Genomic DNA, 21,387 nt, shown 5'->3' on the forward strand with positions numbered 1-21,387 from the left:
CCCACCCCCGGAAACCGTGTCGCCCTCACCGGAAGCCCATGGCGGCGGCGGCAGCGGAGGCTGCGAGTTCCCCGCCGCGCCTGCGCATTGGGCGGCTCGCCTCCGTTCCAGAGCCACTCGCTGAGGGGAGCGGGGAGAAGAAAGGCGAGCGGTTGCGGCGGCGGAGGAGGCGGCGTCAGCGGCGGCGGAAGGGGCCGGCGGGCCAAGAACCACTCTTTTCCGAGGCCTCTCTCCGCGGCCTGTGCGCCGAGGGGGGGGAGTCGTTCTCCGAGGTGCCCGCCAGCGGGGCTCCCTTCATGGCCGAGGGCGGGAAAGGCGGGTACAGCGGTGAGGGGAGTCTGAGGGGGCGAGCGGGTGATGGGGGCTGATGGTGGGGTGGCCTTCCTGGAGAGTTTTCGGCCGTCCTGGCCTACCTCGCAGGGTCGTTGTACGTGGGAAGGAGGCGGGCAAGGCGGATACAGCGGTGAGGGGAGCCTGAGGGGGCGAGCGGGGGGGGGGGCTGAGGGGATGGGGGGGCCCTTTCCGGAGAGTTCTCCACCGTCCCGGCCTACCTCGCAGGGTCGTTGTACGTGGGAAGGAGGGAGGCAATGGCGGGGACGGCGTGGGGCTGAGGGGACTTTGCGAGGGGCTTCCCAGAGAGTCCTTGGCCGTCCCGGCCTACCTCACGGGGTCGTCGTGGATGGGAAGGAGGGGGGGGCGGCACCTGAGGGAAGTGGGAGGGGGCGTTACCTGGGAAACCAATGAGGAGTCTGATAAGGGAGGGGCTCGAATTCTCTCCCCCCCCCCACCCCCAAGAAATAGCTCCTGGTTCATTCTGTCTCCTTTCAGCCTACCTGGCGGGGTGGTTGTGCTGGGGGAAAGAAAAAAAGGGGAACTTTTGAGTTTCGGGGCTTCATAAGGGGGAAAAAAAACCTGGGGTGTAAATCTAACCCTTAAGAAGGCCTGGCTTCGAATTCTTTAACAGTGGGATTGGGTGGAAGACCAGGCGGCCCTCCACCCAATCCCACCAGTTCGTTTAGTGACCGTTCGAAGCTATCGCAGCATTGAACAAAAGGGGACTTAGGACCGTTTTTCCCACACTTATGACATTTCCGGCATTCCCTCCCCCCCCCCCCAATGGTCGCATGATCAAAATTCAGACGCTCGGCTGCTGGCTCGTATTTATGACAGTCGCAGTGTCCCCCCCCCCGGAGTGGGGGGGTTACACGATTCCCTTTTGCGACCTCCCGACAAGCCAAATCAATAGGGACGTTGGATTCACTTAACAACCGTGTTGCTAACTTATCTACTGCAGTGATACACTTAAATAGAGGTAAGGAAGGTCGTAAAATTGGGCAAAACACACTGAACAACTGTTTCGCTTAACAACATACATGTTGGGCTCAGTTGTGGCCGTAAGTCGAGGGCCGGGCTGTAAATTTTCGGGCATCAAAAGCATGCGGTGTACATGTGTATTCCTGTACATGTGGTCATCACCTTTTTCAGTGCTGTTGTAACTTTCAACACTCACTAAACGAATTGCTGTAAGTTGAGGACTACCAGTTGTTGTAGTTCAGGGTTGAACTGTGGGGTCCTTGGTGCTGTCTGGGGGGTGGTGGGGGAAGTGATAGAAGGGAGTGAGGCTTACAGAGAGCAGGAGTCTTGTGGGGTCCTTGGTGCTCTCTGAACTTGCTTGTTTTCTTGCAGACGTTTCATGGCCCAACTAGGTAATGTCATCAGTGGTAAAAGAGAAGGGGGATTGTGGAGAAGGGGGAGGAGCAGGGTAGGAGGAGGAGGAGGAGGAGGAAGAAGGCAACTGTGCGGACCTTGGTGCTTTCTGAGCTTTCTTGTTATCTTGCAGACGTTTCATGACCCAACTAGGTAACATCATCAGTGCTAGAAATGAATGGGGATTGTGGAGTAGACGAGGAAGATTGTGCAGTCTTTGGTGTTTTCTGATCTTGATGGTTTTCTTGCAGATGTTTCATGACCCTATTAGGTAACATCATCAGTGTATCTTCAGCATGAAACGTCTCCATGGAAACAACCAAGCCCAGTTATTCCTAACTATTTTGGAGCCTTAACTGACCCAATCGTCATTTCTCCAAACCAATGTTCCTCAACCTTAGCAACATGCAGGCTGGGGAACGCTGGGAGTCGAAGCCCACCGAGATTAAAGTTTCCAAAGACTGAAGAACGATGCTCTGAATCTCTTGCCTGCAGCTCTCTATACAGTTGAACTGCCTCAAGACACCCTGTTGATGCTTCAATCCATTCCCCATTTTTTCAGAACATGACGACCGCGTGGCCACCGGCAACAGGCACTATGCACGGAGGAGAAAGGGCCGTGTCCCCTTCCGAGGAAAAATGTACAGCGAGATGGGCTCTCACCAGCGCGGTTGGAACAGTTCTGGGTCCGGTACTCGTAGCTGGCTCGACGACGACGACGGGGATGTTCTCATGAGCGATGCTCACGAAGTGCTCCGAACGCGCTAGTGAGAAATAGATTCTGTGGCCTAGTTGGGGGGAATAGTGTCTGCTTGTGAGAGAAATCCTTGTTTTAAGTGATCCTTCTGATCCCTGTTTTGGTTTAATATCTTAGCCCAGGGGTCTGCAAACTTGGCTCTTTTAAGACTTGTGGACTTCAACGCCCAGAGTCCCTCAGCCAGCAAGGCAAAGCTGGCTGAGGAACTCTGGGCATTCATGTCCACAAGTCTTAAAAGAGCCAAGTTTGCAGATCCCTGTCTTAGCCTATATGTGGAATCTCCTGTAAGAAGCAACACTAAAAGTAGGCGCTGGGAGAAAAAAAAATGTCGGCCTTTCCTGCCTAACCAGATTTAGTCCGTGGCTGAGAAATTCTGGGGTTTGCTTGTAGGAGGCTGGGGAATTGAGGTCATCTGATTCATTTATCATCCTAGTAATTAGACCAAGAGCCACGAAGTTCAAAGATGGCAACTGGAAAACTAATAATTGGAACCTGCTCATGATTTTTAGGAATTAAACAGGTCTAGTTTTCTAGGCCGCCTGGTTGATTAAAGTATAACTGCAACTTTAAAAAAATTAATATATCTGTAGTCCTTGATTTACGACTCATTTAGCTAGTGGCTATATGAAATTACAAAGGCGCTGGCAAAAGGGACTTAAAACCAGTCCTCTCACAACCTCCTGGTCAAATGATCAAAACGTCAGGCCCTTGGCAACCGGCATGTATTTACAATGCCCGTCCCAGGGGTCATGGGATCCCAGATTACCTCCGACGTTCAGTCAGTGGGGGAAGCCAGATCCCCTTAACGACCATGTGATTCCCTTAACAACTGCACTCAACCACCGTGGCAGAAAGACTGTTAAAATCAGGCGCCGACTGATTTAACAACCGCCTTGGTTTTAGCAAGGGAAATTCTGGTCTCTGTTGTGGTTGTAAGTCGAGGACTACCTGCAGGGCAGTGTAACCTTTATCCAAATCGGGGGTCTCCAACCTTGGTCCCTTTAAGATTTGTGGACTTCAACTCCCAGAGTTCCTTAGCTGACTCTGGGAGTTGAAGTCCACAAGTCTTAAAGGGACCAAGGTTGGAGACCCGTGATCCAAATGATGGTCCATACTGTCTGTGGCATTCCCACAATCTGAATTCCATACTGGCCGTTCTCAGCAAACGAATTTAATTACGTCTCTCTGATCTGTAGTAAAAAACCCTTTGTTTTACCTCTTAGCTCTCCTTACGGGTCACGTCCGCACAGACCAGACCGAGGGAGTCCGAGCCTTATGAATGCCACCGTGAGACGAAATCTGAATATTGGGGACCGTGCTCCTCCTCCTCACAAAGGGACAGGAAGCAAGAAGACTTGGTTCAGGATTACGGTGAGCCACACAGCAGGAAACCAGGGATTGGGGCGCTCAGAAGGACCCTGGTCAATTGGAGGGACCACCTTTGGTGGGAAGGGAACAGTGCTCCATGCGCCTTTGGCATTGAGTCATGCCGGCCACATGACCACAGAGACATCTTCGGACAGCGCTGGCTCTTTGACTTTGAAACGGAGATGAGCACCGCCCCCTAGAGTCGGGAACGACTAACACATATCTGCGAGGGAAACCTTTTTACCTTTACCTTTAGGTGTTCAGAGGAATCTGCCAGTCAAGATTACGAAGAAATTTTTTTTAAAAAAAAAAAGCTTTGATGACAGCTGTAGGGAGACAGCTTATTTCCCGCCATCTGCCAGGCTGCAGGGCCTTCACCCAGAGCCCTTTTGGCATTCAGAGGTTTTGACAGCTATTGCCTTAAAGGGCTGTTAGGCAGAGCAGACGAGGAAGAACGAATTGTGGGTTGTGCCTGAGAAATCCTGATTTTTGACTGGCTCCTGTGTTCTTCTTCGTCAGATTCCTTACGGAAGAAAATACGAAAAGAACTGGCTGATGAATGCCATACGCGAAACCTGCAGCGTCCCCTTCCACCCCGTGGAGGTAAGAGAGCCCTCCAGCTCCCTCGAAACTACAGGGAGTCCTCGGCTTACGACCCACAACTGAGCCCAACGGAAGGTTGCCGATTATCAAGAACATTAACTTTATTTTAATTGTAAAATTAATTGGGGAAAAAAGCTGTTTGATCCCAAGATGACGTTTCCCTCCAATTGTAGTTCCACTGCGTGAATAATCGGGTTGTGTTCTACGTAGAAGACACTTCTGTGGCCAACGCCCTTAAGCAGATCTCTCGTAAAATTTGTTCTCCGGATGGATACAAGGTTTGTTCATCCTTGCCTGGGAGGGGCTGGGGCTGGGGGCGGGAGGGGGAGGGCAGGTCCTGGCTCCAGAACAACCCCCATGGAAAACCATCCGGTTGTTCGTTTCACTTCCCACAAGCCATTTCCCTAATTCAGGTTCTGCTTCCTTTCAGGTGGCGATACTCATAAACACATGCAACCCGCCGATAACTGTCCAGCATGAACTGAAACCAGAAGACATTGAGCAGCTGAAGGTAAAACGTTTGGCAAACATCTTCCTACTAGCTTGCTGTACAAGTATTCCTCCACTAGGGAAAAGAAAGGGATGGATGGATGGATGGATGGATGGATGGATGGATGGATGGATGGATGGACGGATGGAAGGAAGGAAGGAAGATGATATAGGTAGATAGATAGATAGATAGATAGATAGATAGATAGATAGATAGATAGATAGCAATGCAGCTCACCAGCTCAAATCCCCCTGCAACTCAGACTAATCTAAGCACAACCAAGCCCCCACCCAAACAGGACACACCCCCAGCCAATCAGAGCACTAAAAAAAACCCATCCAATCAGAGCGCAGCCAAGCTCCCACCCAATCAGCTCAAAGCCCCACTAGCAGTTAAAAAGGAAGAAACAGCTGCGATCACACATTGCTCCCAGAAGCACGAAGCTGAAGCCTGAAGATGACAAATGAGACTTCGTCGAAACGTCGCCAAGACGCTTCCAATTTTACGCGGGAGAAAACCCGAATAACCAAAGACCTAGATAGATAGATAGATGGATGGATGGATGGATGGATGGATGGATGGATGGATGACAGGAAAGATGGATAGATGGATGGAAGGAAGGAGGGAGGGAAGGAAGGAAGGAAGGGATGGTTTGGAACAGCTTGCCTTCAGAAGTTGAGATTTTTAAGAAGAAATTGAATGTCCTTTTGTCTGGAATGGGATAGGGTCTTCTGCGTGAGCTGGGGGTTGGACTAGGAGACCTTCGAGGTCCCTTCCGGCTCTGTTGTTACGATAGACAGAAGGGAGGGAGAAGCGGCTGGTTGCTGAAACAGCAGAGAAGAAACAGACAAAGTTGAATAAGCAAAAGGGAGCGGCCTGGAGGCACAATAAACTTCCTGTTATTTAGATCACTTCTGGCCCATTTGGCCCTCAAGAGTTCAAATCAGGCCTGCTTTCTAATCTTTGGGGAGTGCAAACCTCCAGCGGTGATCGCGGCCTCATCTCAAGTAATCCTCTCTTTCTGCTTTCAGCAATGTATGAGTAAAAGGTACGATAGCGCCAATCAAGCTTTGGATATGAAAAATATCCACACAGATCCCGGTGAGTCATTCTCCTCTCCCTTTTCTTCCACCGACAGGGCACGGTTTGGGCTTCATTTAAAATCAGCACTGCCCTACACACACACACACACACACGTAAACTTAACTCACAGGTGTTTTTTGTTTCACAAAGTCCATTTTCAAGGCTAGGCGTCCTTTGCTTCAGAAGTGAAATCAATCCCCTTTCGTTCTCTTCCCTCCCTCCCCTCCCCTCCCCAGATCTGATAGCCCAGAATATCGACATTGTGTTGAACCGCCGAAACTGCATGTTAGCTGTGCTGCAGATCATCAACGACAACATCCCCGAGGTCAGCCATTTCCCGTCCTCCGTCCGATCCTCGGTTTGGGGGCGTGGGGGGGGGGGGGGAAGGCACGAAAAGAGTGGATTTTGCCACGTTTCCACCTGAGGGGTTCAAATGGGTCGCTTTGGAGAACTCTGATTGGTCAGATGGGCCTCCCTTTGGGGAACAACGGCCGTGGGCTGTTCGCTGATCCTTAAAAATCAACATTTCTAGCTTTTTATTCTGTTATGCTTCCGATGCCAGCATCTTTTTTTCCTGATTGCCATAAAGGAGTGTTTTTTAAGGCATCCCATCTTTATTTACTTATGTAATAACCTGCCTAAATAAAGGAGGTTTTCATAGTGCTCTTTCTGCTGTTTTCCCCATGACAACAACAACCCTGTAAGGCAGGATGGGCCATGAGAGCAGGCCTGCCTTAGTCATCCAGCCAGCTTTCCTGCCTAACGTGGGACTAGAAATTACCGTCTCCTGGTGACTAGCCCAAAGTCACCCAACTGGCTTTCATACCTAAAGCAGGACTAGAACTCACTGTCTCCTGGTGATTGGCCCAAAGTCACCCAGCTGGCTTTCAAGGCAAAGGCGGGACTAGAACTCCCAGTCTCCTGGTGATTGGCCCAGTCACCCAGCTGGCTTTCATACCTAAGGCAGGACTAGAACTCACAGTCTCCTAGTGATTGGCCCGAAGTCACCTGGGTGGCTTTCAAGACAAAGACAGGACTAGAATTCCCAGTCTCCTGGTGATTGGCCCAGTCACTTTATGCCAATCACTAGGAGACTGGTGCTTTGGCAGCTGGCTGGGTGACTTTGTTCCAATCCCCCAGTAGACATGGTAATCTTGTGAGAGCTGGATGCAATTTCATTTTAATGTACGCTGGTAAGTGTACATTTAAAGTCACAATAAAAGTTTCTATTCTGTTCTGTTCTTTGCAGCTCCTCTCCCTCAATCTAAATGACAACAAGCTCTACCGCCTCGACGACATGTCTGAGCTATATCGGAAAGCTCCCAACCTGAAGATCCTCAACTTGTCTTGTAACCAGGTAAGCCCGGGGGGGGGGTCCCCCCTTCCCTCTCCTCAAAGCCGGATCTGTGCTTAGCCAACTCCCCTCCCCCACCTGACTCTACCTTCTCCCCTCTTGACTCGTCCCCAGCTGAAGACCGAACACGAGCTGGACAAGCTGAAAGGCTTAAAGCTGGACGAACTGTGGCTGGACAACAACCCCCTGTGCGACGGCTTTCGGGACCGCTCCATTTATATCAGGTGAGCCGCCACCTTCGGTCCCGCCTCGGTTAGAATCCGGAGGAGAATCGCCCTTCCCGTGGCCCTCTCTCCCCGGACTGTGTTGGGGTGACAATCCGCCAGGGTTGTTGGTTTTTTTTTTGCCTTCTCTCCTGCCTGGTTGAAGACTGGATCATCCCACGAGGCCGTCTTCCCAGCTGGCGTCGGATCTCCCAGAGGTGGCCTTTGTGCCTTCTCTGAGCTTGCTTTGTGATGTGTTCTGACCATGGTTTTATTGCAGCTAGATTGGAGCAGCTGCCCGGCGGGGTTTCCTTCTCACCCACCTCAACCTTACAAAGCAATTTAAAGGGTTTTTTTTTGTTTTTTTTTGAGCAAGTGCCCATATTATACCCATCCCTCCTTCCTCCTCCTCTTCCTCCCGTTTGTTAATACATTCCTGTTCCCCTCCAGGTTCTCTTACCTGTCTGAACATTCCCACCCACCCCACCCACCCCAATCTTCTCTCCTTCGGGGGCCCCAAGACTTCTGAGCGCACAGCCTTTGCCATCCTCTCCCGTTTTCCCTCTGTGGCTCGCCCACCTCCCTTGGACCCGAGCCTGCCATTCTGGGTCGTCCCTTCTCTGTTTGGAGGGCCAGGATTTTTCCGCCTCCTTGGCTTTAACTTTGGCACGAGAGAGCTGCTGCCAAACAGCGAGGATTCCCTGGTGACCGGAAAAAAAAAAAAAAAAAAAAACCAAACGTGGCCCCTGCAAGACGGCTGGTTAGCCAATGACGGGTAAGATTCCTCAGTGGAAGGAACAACCTAAGACAGGCACAGTCAAATGGCGGCCGGAACGAGCCCTCCCGATGGCGGACGGCGACGGAGGAGAGCCCAGGGACCTCATTCGCGCACGCTGCTGCCGCAAACAGCTCAAGGAGGGAGATGTTCTCGCTTTTAAAGCAGCCGAGCGGTCGGCGTTTCTCCCGAGCTGAAATGGTCACGGAGCTCGCGGCGAGGAAATCGGCCAAACCCACCCACCCACCCACCCACCCCTCTCCCTGCAGGAGGAGGCTTCAGATACGATGGCTGGCAGGCGGGCATCATCTCGCCGGGACCTCGGCGGTGGGAAGGGAACGCCCAAAGGGCTTTTGAGGATGGAGGAGGCTGTGCAGCAGAGCGGGCGGGCTTCTGAATCTCTCTCTCTCTCTCACACACACACACACACATACACACCTTTGTTTTTCCTGGGGTTCCCTTGCTTCTCAACCCACCCCCTTGTCCTCCACAGCCATTCATTAGATTTAGACCTTGATACAGGAACGTTGTGGTGTTTTTTTTTAAAAAAAAAGCGTTTTAAAAGCTGGTGGCCAGGAAGTTCCTTCTGGCATCTCCAGAACCGATGGCTTACCTTGGCCATTCCCCCCCCTTCCCCCACTCCCCTCTCCTCCCCCCTCAAGGAGCGTTTCTCCTATAAATGAGCCGACCAGGTGAGTACCCCCTCAGGTAAGTCCGGAGCCCTTTCCAGTTCACGCAGCCTCCTGTTTTAAATGAACACGCCTGTTTCTCCTGCCTATCTGCAGGTGTAAAACTACCACAGGGAGGGAAAATGGCCCCATTTTACAGGGTGTTCGACTGAGGCTTGCATTTTGGGGGGGGGGCTGCCAGAGCCGTGGGGTGCTGTCTCCTAGCATCAAGCCAACGGTCACCTCCCCCCCCCTTTCCACACGGTGGTAAATAACAAGCTAGACCCATTTCTCTTAAAAGCCAGAAGGGTCCGGCGAATGTTGCCCTTCCATTTTCTCCGTAAGAGAGGTCGCGGCATCAGATTCCAGTACTGAAATTGGCCAGCGATGGAGCTTTTAACCAATTTGCAGGAGTGACTGAGAGGGGCTGTTGTCTTTTCACGGCCTTTTAACTTGCTCCTTTGAGCACCTGACTTAAGAGGCTGGACCTGAGTTCAAACCCTAGGCAACCCCCTTCGTTTGACGGCTCTTCTTTTAAAGCCTGTGTAAATCCTCCCAAAAATCTAGGGAAAAAAAAGCACTCGGTCTATTGCAGAGCTCCTCTTCTAAAGATCCCGGTGAGCCACGTCCCCGTTTCTTAACCCAGAGAGCAATCGCTCCGAGGCTCAAACCGGTCGAAAGAAATTCTTCTGCGAAATGCTTTGTTTGCAAAATGCTGACCGGCGCAAAGTTCCCCGTTGAAAGAGGACTAGCTGCTTTGTTAATTTAAGCACCGGATTGGCAGCTAAGAGAAGTTTTTAACTTCTGCCCATTGGAGTCGTTTATGAGTCCTTTCCCACGCTGGGGGAATTAAAAACCTTGCTGAAGGGAGCGTGGGCGCCGTTCCTAAGACGGACGAAAGGGGCTGGCGAGGGCGGGCGACGGGGTCCACTGAGGCAGGCGGTCGGAGGGAGGGGCTGGCTGTGCCAACAGGACCTGCTGCCTCCTCATTCTTCTTCCGTTTCCGACAGCTCCATCCGAGAACGGTTCCCAAAGCTGCTGCGGCTGGTGAGTTATCCAAAGCTGGTGGGTCCTGCTCTGTGGGTGTGTCTGTGTCTCTGTGTGTGGTGTTTGTGTGTGTGTGTGTGCTGTGTCTGTCTGTGTGTCTGTGTGTATGTTGTTTGTGTGTCTGTGGGTGTGTTGTTTGTGTGTGTGTGTGGGGTGTGGGTGTGTGTCTGTCTTTGTGTCTGTGTGTATCTAGGTGTGTCTGTGTGTGTGTGTGTGTTCTGTGTGTGTGTTCTGTGTGTGCGTGTGTGTCTGTGTGTCTATGTATGTTGCTTGTGTGTGTGTCTCTGTATGTGTCTGTGTGTTTGTGTGTCTGTGTAGGGTGTGTGTGTGTCTGTCTTTGTGTGTGTGTGTGTGTGTGTTCTGTGTGTGTGTTGCTTGTGTCTGTGTTGTTTGTGTGTGTCTTTGTGTCTAGGTGTGTCAGTGTGTGTGTGTGTGTGTGTGTTCTATGCATGTGTTCTGTGTGTGTGTGTGTGTGTCTGTGTCTGTGTCTGTATGTGTGTTGCTTGTATCTGTGTGTGTGTGTGCTGTGTCTGTGTGTGTATTGTGTGTGTGTGTGTCTGTGTGTTTGTGTCTGTGTGTGTGTGTCTCTGTGTGGGTCAGGCACGTTCGACAAAGCTCCCTTCTTTTTCCCTCGGCAGGACGGTCACGAGCTGCCCCCACCGATCTCCTTTGACGTTGAAGCCCCGACCACTCTGCCTCCGTGCAAGGTAGACCTCCTCCTTGGGGAAGGAGCAGACGGAAATGGGGGGGGGTGGGGGGGAAACCACACGAGGGTCTCCTGAGTTGGGCCGTCCTCCCTGGTCCACTTGGAAACCCGCCTCCTTCAAACCCGCCTCCTGGTCTCTCTTTCCGCAGGGCAGTTATTTCGCCTCCGAAGGCTTGAAAATGCTGATCGTTCGCTTTTTACAACAGTGAGTATCCCTTGATTAATAATTCAGAGCAGTTGACCACTAGCGCACGTGAGGAGAGGAGCATAGGGTGGAGGGTGCGCAGCAGTGGTGACATTCCAGTTCTTTTACTACCGGTTCTGTGGGCGTGGCGTGGCGGGCGTGGCAGGGGAAGGATACCGCAAAATCCCCATTCCCTCCCCACTCCTGGGGGAAAGGATATTGGAAAATCTCCATTCCCGCCGCATTCTGGGGCCAACCAGAGGTGGCATTTGCCGGTTCTCCGAACGACTCAAAATTTCCGCTACCGGTTCATCAGAACCTGCTGGATTTCACCGCTGGTGCGCAGATATTTTGGAAGGATAGGCCAGTAACCTTGACCTTTGTGTAGTTCGGGGGTGTCAAACACGAGGCCCGTGGGCAGAATCCGGGGCTGTGGGGCCGGCCTGGAAAATATAAAAGGCCAGCCTGCATCGCTTCAGCCCGGTCTATGCAATGCGAAGAGGAAACATGGCAGGAGTTTGGGGAGCTGGCCAAGCCCACCCAGTCGGCCACGCCCACCTGTCCCCCCCCCTCCCCAAGGTTACCCACAGCCCTGATGCGGCCCTCAGTGAAACTTTGACACTCCTGGTGTAGCATTTGGTCTTTTCTTTTTGAGGGTAATTTTAAGTCAGGTTATATGCCCGTGATGGTGAACCTGTGGTAGCCCTCTCTGTGGACACATGTGCTGTCCCCGGCTGCTCCTCTTCTTTCCGGCGCGCATATCAGGCCAGCTGGGTCTTTGAAAACGGCCCTGAAAAAGCCAAAAAAAACACGCATGCGGGCACCGGTTAGCTGGTCTTTGGGTTTCTGGCACCCTGGTTGTCAAATGGGCCATTTTCAGCCTCCAGGGGGCGTGGGGAAGGCTGTTTTCACCCTCCCCAGACTCCTAGAAAGGCTCTGGAGCCAGGTGAGAGAGAAAAACGGGTCTTCCCCACCACCTCCCAGGCCCTCTGGAGGCAGGAAGCAGCTTGTTTCCCTACTTCTGGTGGGAGCTGAGCTCGCATGTCCACTGATATGGCTCTGCGTGTCACCGGTTCGCCATCGCAGCTAAAGGGTCTGTTGGTAGAGCAGCGGATTGGACTAGAAGACCTGCCTTCCAACTCTGTTCTGTTCTGCTTTGGTTCAAACAATAGGAGCCATATCCCTGCTTGGGCAGGAGGCTGGACTAGAAGACCTCCAAGGTCCCTTCCAGCCCTATGGCTCTATATTCTGTCGAACTAAACTGCCTAATTGAGAACAATTAACCAGTGGAACGGCTTGCCACCGGGAACTGTGGGAGCTCTAACACCGGAGGATTTGAAGAAGAGATTGGACAAGGCATTTATCTGGAATGGCATAGTGTTTGAGCGGGGGTGGGTGGGGGGTTGGACTAGATGACCTCCAAGGTCCCTTCCAACTCTCTTATTCTCCGTTCTATGAAAGGATCGTGCATCCTGCTGTTTGCGGCGGTACACGATTGTCCATTTCCTTTCCAGATACTACACCATCTACGATTCTGGAGACCGACAAGGCCTCCTGGATGCCTATCACGAGGGGGCGTGCTGTTCGCTGAGTATCCCATTCTCCGTGAATCACCCTTACAGGTCTGTTTCGGGGTTCCACTGCTTGGCTTGGGGTGTGGGGGGGGGAGAAGGGCTCGGCATGTTCCACCTTAACATATGCCGGGGTGTGAAGAGAGATATTTAAAACTCAGCGGCTGCCTTCACCCCGCACTCGTTGAACCAGGGCAACGACTTAAGCTGGGATATCTTTGCATCCGCTTCCTTTTCTTCCTGCGACTTGGGGTACAAACCCACTCCTTGAAAATTCAGGATTCCAGTAGAATACTATAGCGGAAAAACAGGTGAAAGAAACCCTGCTAGCTCGGGGTAAAAACTTCAGTTATAGTATCGATTTAGAGAAATGGCAGGAATTATGGAAGATAAAACTCTAGCCACCACTTACAAAGAAAACCTATACAAGATGTTTTATAGGTGGCATCTCCCACCCACAAGATTAGCTAAAATGAACAAACACCTCTCAGAGATGTGCTGGAAATGTATTGGTGTTGAATGTAATTTCCACAGACTAAAGAGATTTATGTATAAATCTCCTATTTATATAATCTTATTTATGCATAAGAGCACCAGGGTGCCTACCGTCCCTAATGTTCCTTTTAATTGTGTTCATTTTATGTATTCAATTCATGCTTATATTTATATATTTAATACGATCTAATACGTACTCGACAAAATAAATAAAAATAAAATAAATGTAGCTGAATTTTGATAGGTTGTACAAAGGTACATATTGAACATGAATTGTATTTGTAAGGAAAAATTTGATGGAAATGTTGGAACCAGAGAAGTCGCACTATGTCCAGTGTTTTTAACTGTATATTTAATTTAATTTTTAAATTAAAAAAAGAAAAAGAAAATTCAGGATGTTCGACACCCCTGGAAAAACAGCCGCAATTAAGAAGGGAGCGTGTGGGGCGAACCCAGTCAGAAAACTGACCGTCGGCCTTTTATCCTTCTGAGGTTGATAAAATGAGGACCCAGATTGTTGAGGGCTGACCCTTGAGTTTGAAAAGTGAGGGTTTTGGTCAGCTCAGGGGGACCCGATTCCAGAGACGGCCTCTTCTGGTCAGCGTATGATAATGTCAATGCCTAGAGCACTTTTTGTCGAAAGCATGGACATGTGTGTGCGACAGCATGCATGCGTGCTGGCACCCATAATGCAATGCGGCCCCCCTCTCGCACAACTGCCCCAGTTTTCATTATTTAATAATGTGTGCTGAAGTCTTTATTTATTTATTTACTTATTTGTTTGTTTTTCCCTGCAGGAACTCTTTGGCTGAATATTTCAAAAACAGCCGGAATGTGAAGCGACTGAAGGATCCTTGTAAGCAAATTATGACGATAGGAGGTTTGGGGTTACGGGGTTCCCTTTGAAGCCTAGCATGGAAGAGCATTGGGTGCAAAGCGAAAATCCTGCGAATTCTTAAAAAACGCAGAAAGTTTCCATGCCTCCCCTTTCTTCGTTCCCTGCTTAAATTCCTTAACCAGTTAATCAGTTAACTAGAGCCAGTTTGGTCTAATTAGAGAAGGCTGGAGACGGTGAGTTCTAATCTCACCTTAGGCATGAAAGCCAGCTGGGTAACTTTGGGCCAATCAGCAGGAGACGGTGAGTTCTAGTCCTGCCTTAGGCAGAAAAGACAGCTGGGTGACTTTGGGGCAGTCCAGTGGTGAAATGCAGCTGGTTCTATCCAGCTCAGGTGAACCGGTAAGGCTGGCGGCAAGAGGCTCTGCCCACCCGCCTGGACGTCATCAGGTCCCGTTTTTGACGCTCTGCGTATGCGTAGAGGTGTCGCACCCGAGCCCGCACTCTCATTTGCGAACCAGTAGTGAAGCTAAGTAGATTTCCACCCCTGGGCCAGTCCCTCCCTCTCTCAGAGCAACCCACCTCACAGGGTTGTTCTGGGGAAAAGAGGAGGAGGAAGGATGGTATATGTTTACCACTTTGATTTATTTATAAAATACAATAAAAGGCGGTGGGGGGAGAATTAAATATCCTCTTGATTCAGTCCAGCCGCCATTCTGTCTAGCCCAGCCTGCCCTTTAAGGCTCAGAGATTGAGACCCCTCCCAGCACCTGATCCTGGATCCTTTTACTTCGGGAGACCAGGATCAGGTCCCATGTTTTCCTGCATAGAGGTTGTGCACCCAGTGGCTTCGAGTTCGAGTCCCTCTTTCTAACCTTCTGGTTCCTAGATCTCAAATTCTTTCCCTTTGAAGTCTTTTTAAATATCCAGCCTCCTTTCGATCACGTTCCCATTGTCCTTGTTGGCCACCACCTTCGTTTCTGTTCCTCGTTCCTTTGAGGCAAGAAGCCGTTCGTAGCCTCTGCTTCCCTTCTGGGTTTCAGTTTTTGTGTGCAATTTACCACCAAAAAAACCCACCTGCTTTTTTCTCTTCCTCCCCTTCAGCCTTGCGCTTCCGACTCCTCAAACACACTAAGTTGAATGTCGTGGCTTTCCTCAGCGAATTGCCCAAGACTCAGCACGACGTGAATTCCTTCGTGGTGGACGTCTGCGCGCAAACGGTGAGTAAGGAGAAAGGGCTGGCCAGGGCTGGCTGAGCAGCCTCGGTGGGCTGTGGCTCCATTACGGTCATAAGTCAAGGCTTAGCTGTATTTTGAGATCAGCCAAGGGCAGCAGGCCTGTTGTTCTGACCCAGCTCCCCAAACACGACAAACCCTCTGAATTGAACTCCAAAGATTCCTTTAATTAGGAGTGCCAACAGCCCCCACAAAAGGTTTCTCTCAACGCTGGCTAATGTTCTGACCTAGGCTTCCTGAGTCAATAATAATAATAATAATAATAATAATAATAATAATAATAATAATAATAATAATAATAATAATAATAATAATAATAATAATTTAATTTGTATACCGCCCTTCTCCCGAAGGAACTCAGGGTGGTTGACAGCCAAGTAAAACAATAAATAAACACAATACAAGTAAAACAATAATTAAAAAACTTATTCAAATTTGGCCCCAATTAAAATACATTTAAAACCATAAAACCCAATTAAAATTAAAAACCCAATAATAAAATCTAAAAATTCTATGCTAGTCCTGCGCGGAAAAATAGGTATGTCTTCAGCTCGCAGCGGAAGGTCCGAAGGTCAGGAAGATGTCGAAGCAGGGGGAAGTTCGTTCCAGAGGGTAGGTGCCCCCACAGAGAATAAAACACACGAGTAGTCCCAAAAACCTCTTTTATTGCAACAGCTGTGAATTCTGTTCATTTACAGATGAGTCCCAAATAAAGAGTCCTTCGGGATAAGGCTGATAATCACAAAACTAACATGAATGTTTCTAAACTTTCAACTCATCAATGAGCCTTTATCTAAGCATTCCTCCTCCTCCTCTCCAACTAATAATTCAATTTATTCCAGGTTTCATAATATTCTGTTTCACTCTTACCTTTGAGTTCCAGAGTCAACCTGTCCACGTCAGCGCAAGTTAACACCTTAGCTAATACTACTACTTCTGAGGAGGGGTCTCTTTATTTTTTCAATTTTGTGTGAAGGCTAATCTCGCTGCCGTTAGAATATCTAACATTAGATATATTGTTCCCTTGTTGCATTTGTCCATTGTAATACCCAGTAAGAAAAATTCTGGCTTTAACTCTATATTTTGTGTTAATATCCCTTCCAACCATTGTTTTATCTGATGCCAAAATTATCTGGCTTTCAGCCATTCCCACCACATATGATTAAAAAGTCCCTGGCATTGCCTCACATTTCCAACACAACGGAGAATGATTTTTGCTCATTTTGGCTAGTCTTGTGGATGAAAGATGCCACCTATAGCAGAGGTCTCCAACCTTGGCAAAGCTGGCTGAGGAATTCTGGGAGTTGAAGTCCACAAATCTTAAAGTTGCCAAGGTTGGAGACCCCTGACCTATAGAACATCTTTTATAGCTTTTCTGTATACATGGTAGTTAAAGTAAATTTTCTATTTCTTTCCCATGAATTCCTGCCAATTGTCTAAATCGACGCTATAACCAAAGTTTTTACTCCCAAGTTAACACGGTTTCTTTCACTTGTTCTTCAAACATAGCTTGTTCCAGTAAATACTGGCATAATTACGCTCTGCGTAGTGTTGTGGCTTTTTAATTTTTGTGAGAGGTGTGTCGGCGGCCTGCCAGTCCCCTCTGTTTTTAATGCTGCGCCTTTCCTCGTTTCAGAATTCGCTGTTATGTTTTACCCTGAGCGGAATCTTTAAGGAAGGTGAGTTTGCGTGGTCGAAAGGCCCCGTCCTACAACGCAGGGGGGGTCGGGCCTTGGCATGCAGGGCCCCTTCCTGACCCATCCTCTCTGTTTCCTTCTCTCTCTCCAGTCGACAGCCGGTCTCGGGACATGGTGCGAGCCTTCACCCGGGTCTTCATTGCCGTACCTGTGGGCCACAGCGGGTAAGGGAAGCGGTGTCCGAGGGTTGACAGACAGGCAGGATAATCGGGGCCACTCTGGCAGGGTTTGGAGGAGATCCCGGTTCGAATCCCATCTTAGAGCCTTTGAGTCAATCGTTGTCTTATCTCTCTCATCACCAATTCCCCTTGAAAGAATCATATTGCCTCCCTGAAGTCAAAACATCTCCAAAAGATTTCTTGAGTTTATAATCCCAGCACCCTCCAGTGCAGCACTGATGATGTTACCTAGTTTGGTAATAAAATGTCTGCAAGAAAACCACCACCAAGCTCAGTGAGCACCAAGGACCCGACAGTCGTCCTCCTCAAAACCCCACTCCTTTCTCGCATTGATGACGTTACCTAGTTGGGTGATGAAATGTCTCCAAGAAAACCTCCAAGCTCAGAGCGGACCAAGGACCTCACATTCCTCCTCCTCCTCCTCCCACCATCCCCACTCCCTTCTAGCACTGATGACGTTACCTAGTTGGGTCCTGAAACGGTCTGCAAGAAAACCACCAAGCTCAGAGAGCGTCATTCCAATCCCTAGCTCAAGATATCCTCCTTTTATTGAATCCTCCAGCGTTATCGTCTTCATGGTTGCCTGCTTTTTTTTTTTCTTCTTACTCTTTTTTTTTTTTTTTTTTCCTTCCCACCCAAAAATTTAGAGAGTCATTGCGAGAGATAACAGGGAATCCGACATTCAACTGTAGTTTTTTGGAAAGCCACTCTATGAGCGTAGGGTTAGCACCCGGCACGATGGGGTGAGTCAGTATGGTTGTAGCTGTTATTTAAGATTTTGGAGACTCTCAGGGCTCCCCCCCCCCACAAGCATTAACCTCCCCCCACCCCACAGGTTCTGTGTGGGCCGCTCAAACTCTCTCGGCTTAGCCTGCTACCCAGGATGCTCTTTTGGGGGGTCACGGGAAGCGAAGAGGGATAGAAATGATTTGGACTCGACTCCCTCTCCTCTCCTCTCCTCAACTGCTAGAGCAGGGGTCTCCAACCTTGGCAGCTTTAAGACTTGTGGACTTCAACTCCCAGAGTTCCTCAGCCAGCAAAGCAAAGCTGGCTGAGGAACTCTGGAAGTTGAAGTCCACAAGTCTTAAAATTGCCAAGGTTGGAGACCCCTGGGCTGGAGTACAGATAGCCCTCAATGGACGGCCGTAATCGAGCCCAACATTCCCGTCGCTAAGCGGGACGTCTGTTAAACGAGCACTGTCCCATTTTACGACTTCCCTTGCCACGGTTAAGGGAAGCACCGCGGCGGTTCACTTAACGCGCATCGTTATAGAGTGAATCGTTTGGCTTCCCCGTTTGACTCGGCTTGCCGGAAGGTCGCGACATCACTGCGGTTCAGTTTGTCGCCTCGTTACAAAGTGAATCAGGCCTCCCTATGAACAGGCAGTCCTCGACTTAACGACCCCAACGGAGCCCAACATTCCTGTTGCTAAAGGGAGACATTGGTTAAGTGAGTTGGGTCTCATTTTACCACTTCCCTTGCCAGGGTTGTTAAGGGAATCACCGCGGTTGTTAAGTGAAACCATTGACTTTGCTAGTCAGGTCGCAAAAGGGGATCGGGTGACCCCAGGATACGACCATCAGTACAAGCCAAGCACCCGAATTTTGATTAACAGTCGTAAAAAAAAACAACTAGACACAAGAACAGTTTTTTCCCGAAGGCCATCACTCTGCTAAACAAATAATTCCCTCAACACTGTCAGACTATTTACTGAATCTGCACTACTATTAATCGTCTCATAGTTCCCATCACCCATCTCTTTCCACTTATGACTGTATGACTATAACTTGTTGCTGGCAATCCTTATGATTTATATTGATATATTGACCATCATTTGTGTTGTAAATGTTGTACCTTGATGAAGGTATCTTTTCTTTTATGTACACTGAGAGCATGTGCACCAAGACAAATTCCTTGTGTGTCCAATCACACTTGGCCAATAAAAAATTCTATTCTATTCTATTCTAAATGTGAAAGTTGGAAGTCGAGGACTTCCTGCATCCACCTGCAGCTCTTCCTTTCCTTTCCCCTCCCCCCCAGGTTGAGCATTGTGAACGACCAGATCTTCATCCGCAAAGCCAACAACACGGAAATCCGCAAAGCCTTCATCATGCCGGCCCCCACCCCGTCCTCCAGCCCCGTGCCCACTCCTTCCGCCGAGCCCATGCCCTCTTCGATCCCCGGACCCATCCTGACGGTCGAGCAGCAGGAAATGTTGCAGAATTTCTCCTTGCAGTCGGGCATGAACATGGAGTGGTCTCAGAAGTGAGTGCCGGTGGGGGAGCAAGGGCAGGAAGGGGTAGGGGGTAGAGGCCAAAGATGGCATCTGAACGACAAGGGTCTCTCCCATGGCTTAAGGACCTCCTCTCTCTCTCTCTCTATCTCTATCTATATCTATTCTATCTTTCAATCCCTCCTCTCCCTCTCTCAATCTTTCTTTTTCTCAATCTCTTCTCTCTCCTTTCTCTCTTTCAATCTCTCTCTCCTCCCTCTCTCCCCCTCTCTTTCAATCCTTCTCTCCCGTCTCCTCTCTTTCAATCCCTCTCTCTCTCTCCCCCTCTTTCAATCCTTTTCTCCCCTCTCCTCTCTTTCAATCCCTCTCTCTCCCCCCTTTCTTTCAATCCTTCTCTCTCTCCCCCCTCTTTCAATCCTTTTCTCCTCTCTCCCCCCTTTCAATCCCTTCGCTCTTTCAATCCCTCCCTCTCTCTCTCCTCTTTCTATCTCTCTCCTCTTTCTCTCAATCTCTTTCAATCCCTTTCTCTCCCCTCTCTTTCAATCCTCTTCTCTCTCCCCCCATCTCTTTCAATCCTTCTTTCCCTCCCTCCCTCCCTCCCTCTCTTCTCTTTCAATCTCTCTCCTCTCTATTTTCAATCTCTCTCTTCTCTCTCTCTCTTTCTCTGTTCCTCTCTCTCTCTCTCCCCAGGTGCCTCATGGACAACGATTGGAACTACGCGAAAGCAGCTCACGCCTACACCCAGCTGAAGGTGAGTGTCTCGTCTCTGCCTTAAGAAACACAACCTGATTCCTGTTTGGGCTCAGGGCGAGCAAGTGGTCCTTCTCCCTTGGGATTGTGGAACAACGGTTCACTCAGTGGCCAAAAGTCACAGCTGGCGCTGAAAAAAAGCGGCGTAATGGCTATTTTTCACACTTGCAGCACACACACCCCGGTCACAAGATCAAAACTTGCAAACTGGCTCGTCTTTACGACGGTGGCAGCATCTCCTTCTGCGACCTGACAAGCAAAGCCAACGGGGCAAACGCCAGATTCACTTAACAGCTGGGTTACTAGCTTAAGCCCCACTTAATGGCGAGCAAGGTCGCAAAATGGGGTTTCCCTGTTGTCAAGAAAGAGATGACATGATTCCCGGGACACTGCAACCGTCATAAATATGAATCAGTTGCCAAGTATGTGTATATGTGTGTGTGTGTGTGTGTGTGTGTGTGTGTGTGTCCAGGACATCCCACAAAATATACCTCGAGAATGTTTGCCGACTACCCAGACGTTAAGAAAGCCTCGATTTCTTACTCCCCCCCCCCCTCTTTTTCTACTTCTTCCAGGCTGAGCAGAAAATTCCCGAAGTGGCGTTTATCCACTGAGCGTCCACAAACGACCAAAGTCGATCGGAGCAGCGTTTTTATTGTTCGGATAACCTGGGGTTTTTTTTTTTTTTTTTTTTTGTAAATAAAAGTTTTCTCCGTTGTAAATTAAAAGAGACTCCTGCCCTGCTCCCGATCGTGGGGGGGAAACGCCGTGCCTCTTAAAAACCTTTTGCCGTTCAGAGGCGGAGGTGGAAAAAACCGTGAGTTGCGCCGTAGTAGAAGACGACGCAGCCCCATTCCCGGCGCCCGTCGGCAGTTGGAAGAGACTCTGGGAGAAGCCGGCGGCCGAGAAGACAAATTCAGAAGCCAGAGAGAAAAAGAAAGAAGAAAGAAAGACACATCCACCTTTCCTTTCTTCCAATCCCTTTCTGTTCAGAAACATCAACTTGTTTAGGAATTACTTTTGGCCAATTCTTAAACCTATTTTTCCCACCCACCCCTAAAGCAACCCACTCGAACGTCGGGTTTCAAATACGCCGAGACGGGTCAGCCGTTCTTAAAACACAAAGGTGATACTGCCAGAACTCTTTAAACTTTCAAACTAGGAAAAAATAAAGAGCTTCCCAAACTCTTGTTATTTTGTTCCCCCCCCCCCCCGCCCCCGGCGTTAAATTTCCTCATTGCTAGGTGCGGTTTGTCAGATCGTAGCGCCTGGTTCTACTTCGAGGTGTTGTTTTCCTTTTAGGCGAGAAAAAGCTTGGAGGGGCCGTTCTTTTCCAGCTAGCTCAACCTTCTATGTTTTCCTTCCAGTCCTTGGAAACACTCTGCCTAGTAAAGTTATTATTAAAATCTTGGACTTTTGTGTGTCGCGTTCTTGGGCCTGCGAGGA

General features: G+C 49.6%; 1 protein-coding gene across 3 annotated transcripts; it reads left to right on the forward strand.

The window, feature by feature from the left end:
* Positions 1 to 23: 23 nt before the first annotated feature.
* NXF1 (nuclear RNA export factor 1) lies at positions 24 to 21,351 on the forward strand. 3 transcript variants are annotated; one of them, XM_058160131.1, is made up of 21 exons: positions 24 to 327; positions 2,270 to 2,474; positions 3,688 to 3,835; positions 4,352 to 4,435; positions 4,609 to 4,713; positions 4,866 to 4,946; positions 5,957 to 6,026; positions 6,245 to 6,333; positions 7,258 to 7,365; positions 7,477 to 7,586; positions 10,019 to 10,055; positions 10,694 to 10,762; positions 10,911 to 10,966; positions 12,460 to 12,567; positions 13,809 to 13,867; positions 14,951 to 15,066; positions 16,718 to 16,760; positions 16,870 to 16,942; positions 18,999 to 19,223; positions 19,882 to 19,942; positions 20,517 to 21,351. In XM_058160131.1, the coding sequence occupies exons 1-21, from the start codon at positions 39 to 41 to the stop codon at positions 20,553 to 20,555; spliced, it is 2,175 nt and encodes a 724-aa protein (XP_058016114.1). In that variant the 5' UTR covers positions 24 to 38; the 3' UTR covers positions 20,556 to 21,351. The 3 variants fall into 3 exon arrangements, with proteins under 3 accessions (XP_058016114.1, XP_058016115.1, XP_058016117.1); XM_058160132.1 differs by lacking the exon at positions 24 to 327 and adding an exon at positions 413 to 463; XM_058160134.1 differs by lacking the exons at positions 24 to 327; positions 2,270 to 2,474 and having other exon boundaries at positions 3,692 to 3,835; positions 4,646 to 4,713.
* Positions 21,352 to 21,387: the final 36 nt, after the last annotated feature.

This window comes from Ahaetulla prasina, chromosome 17 (assembly GCF_028640845.1).
Source record: "Ahaetulla prasina isolate Xishuangbanna chromosome 17, ASM2864084v1, whole genome shotgun sequence".
NCBI lineage: Eukaryota > Metazoa > Chordata > Lepidosauria > Squamata > Colubridae > Ahaetulla > Ahaetulla prasina.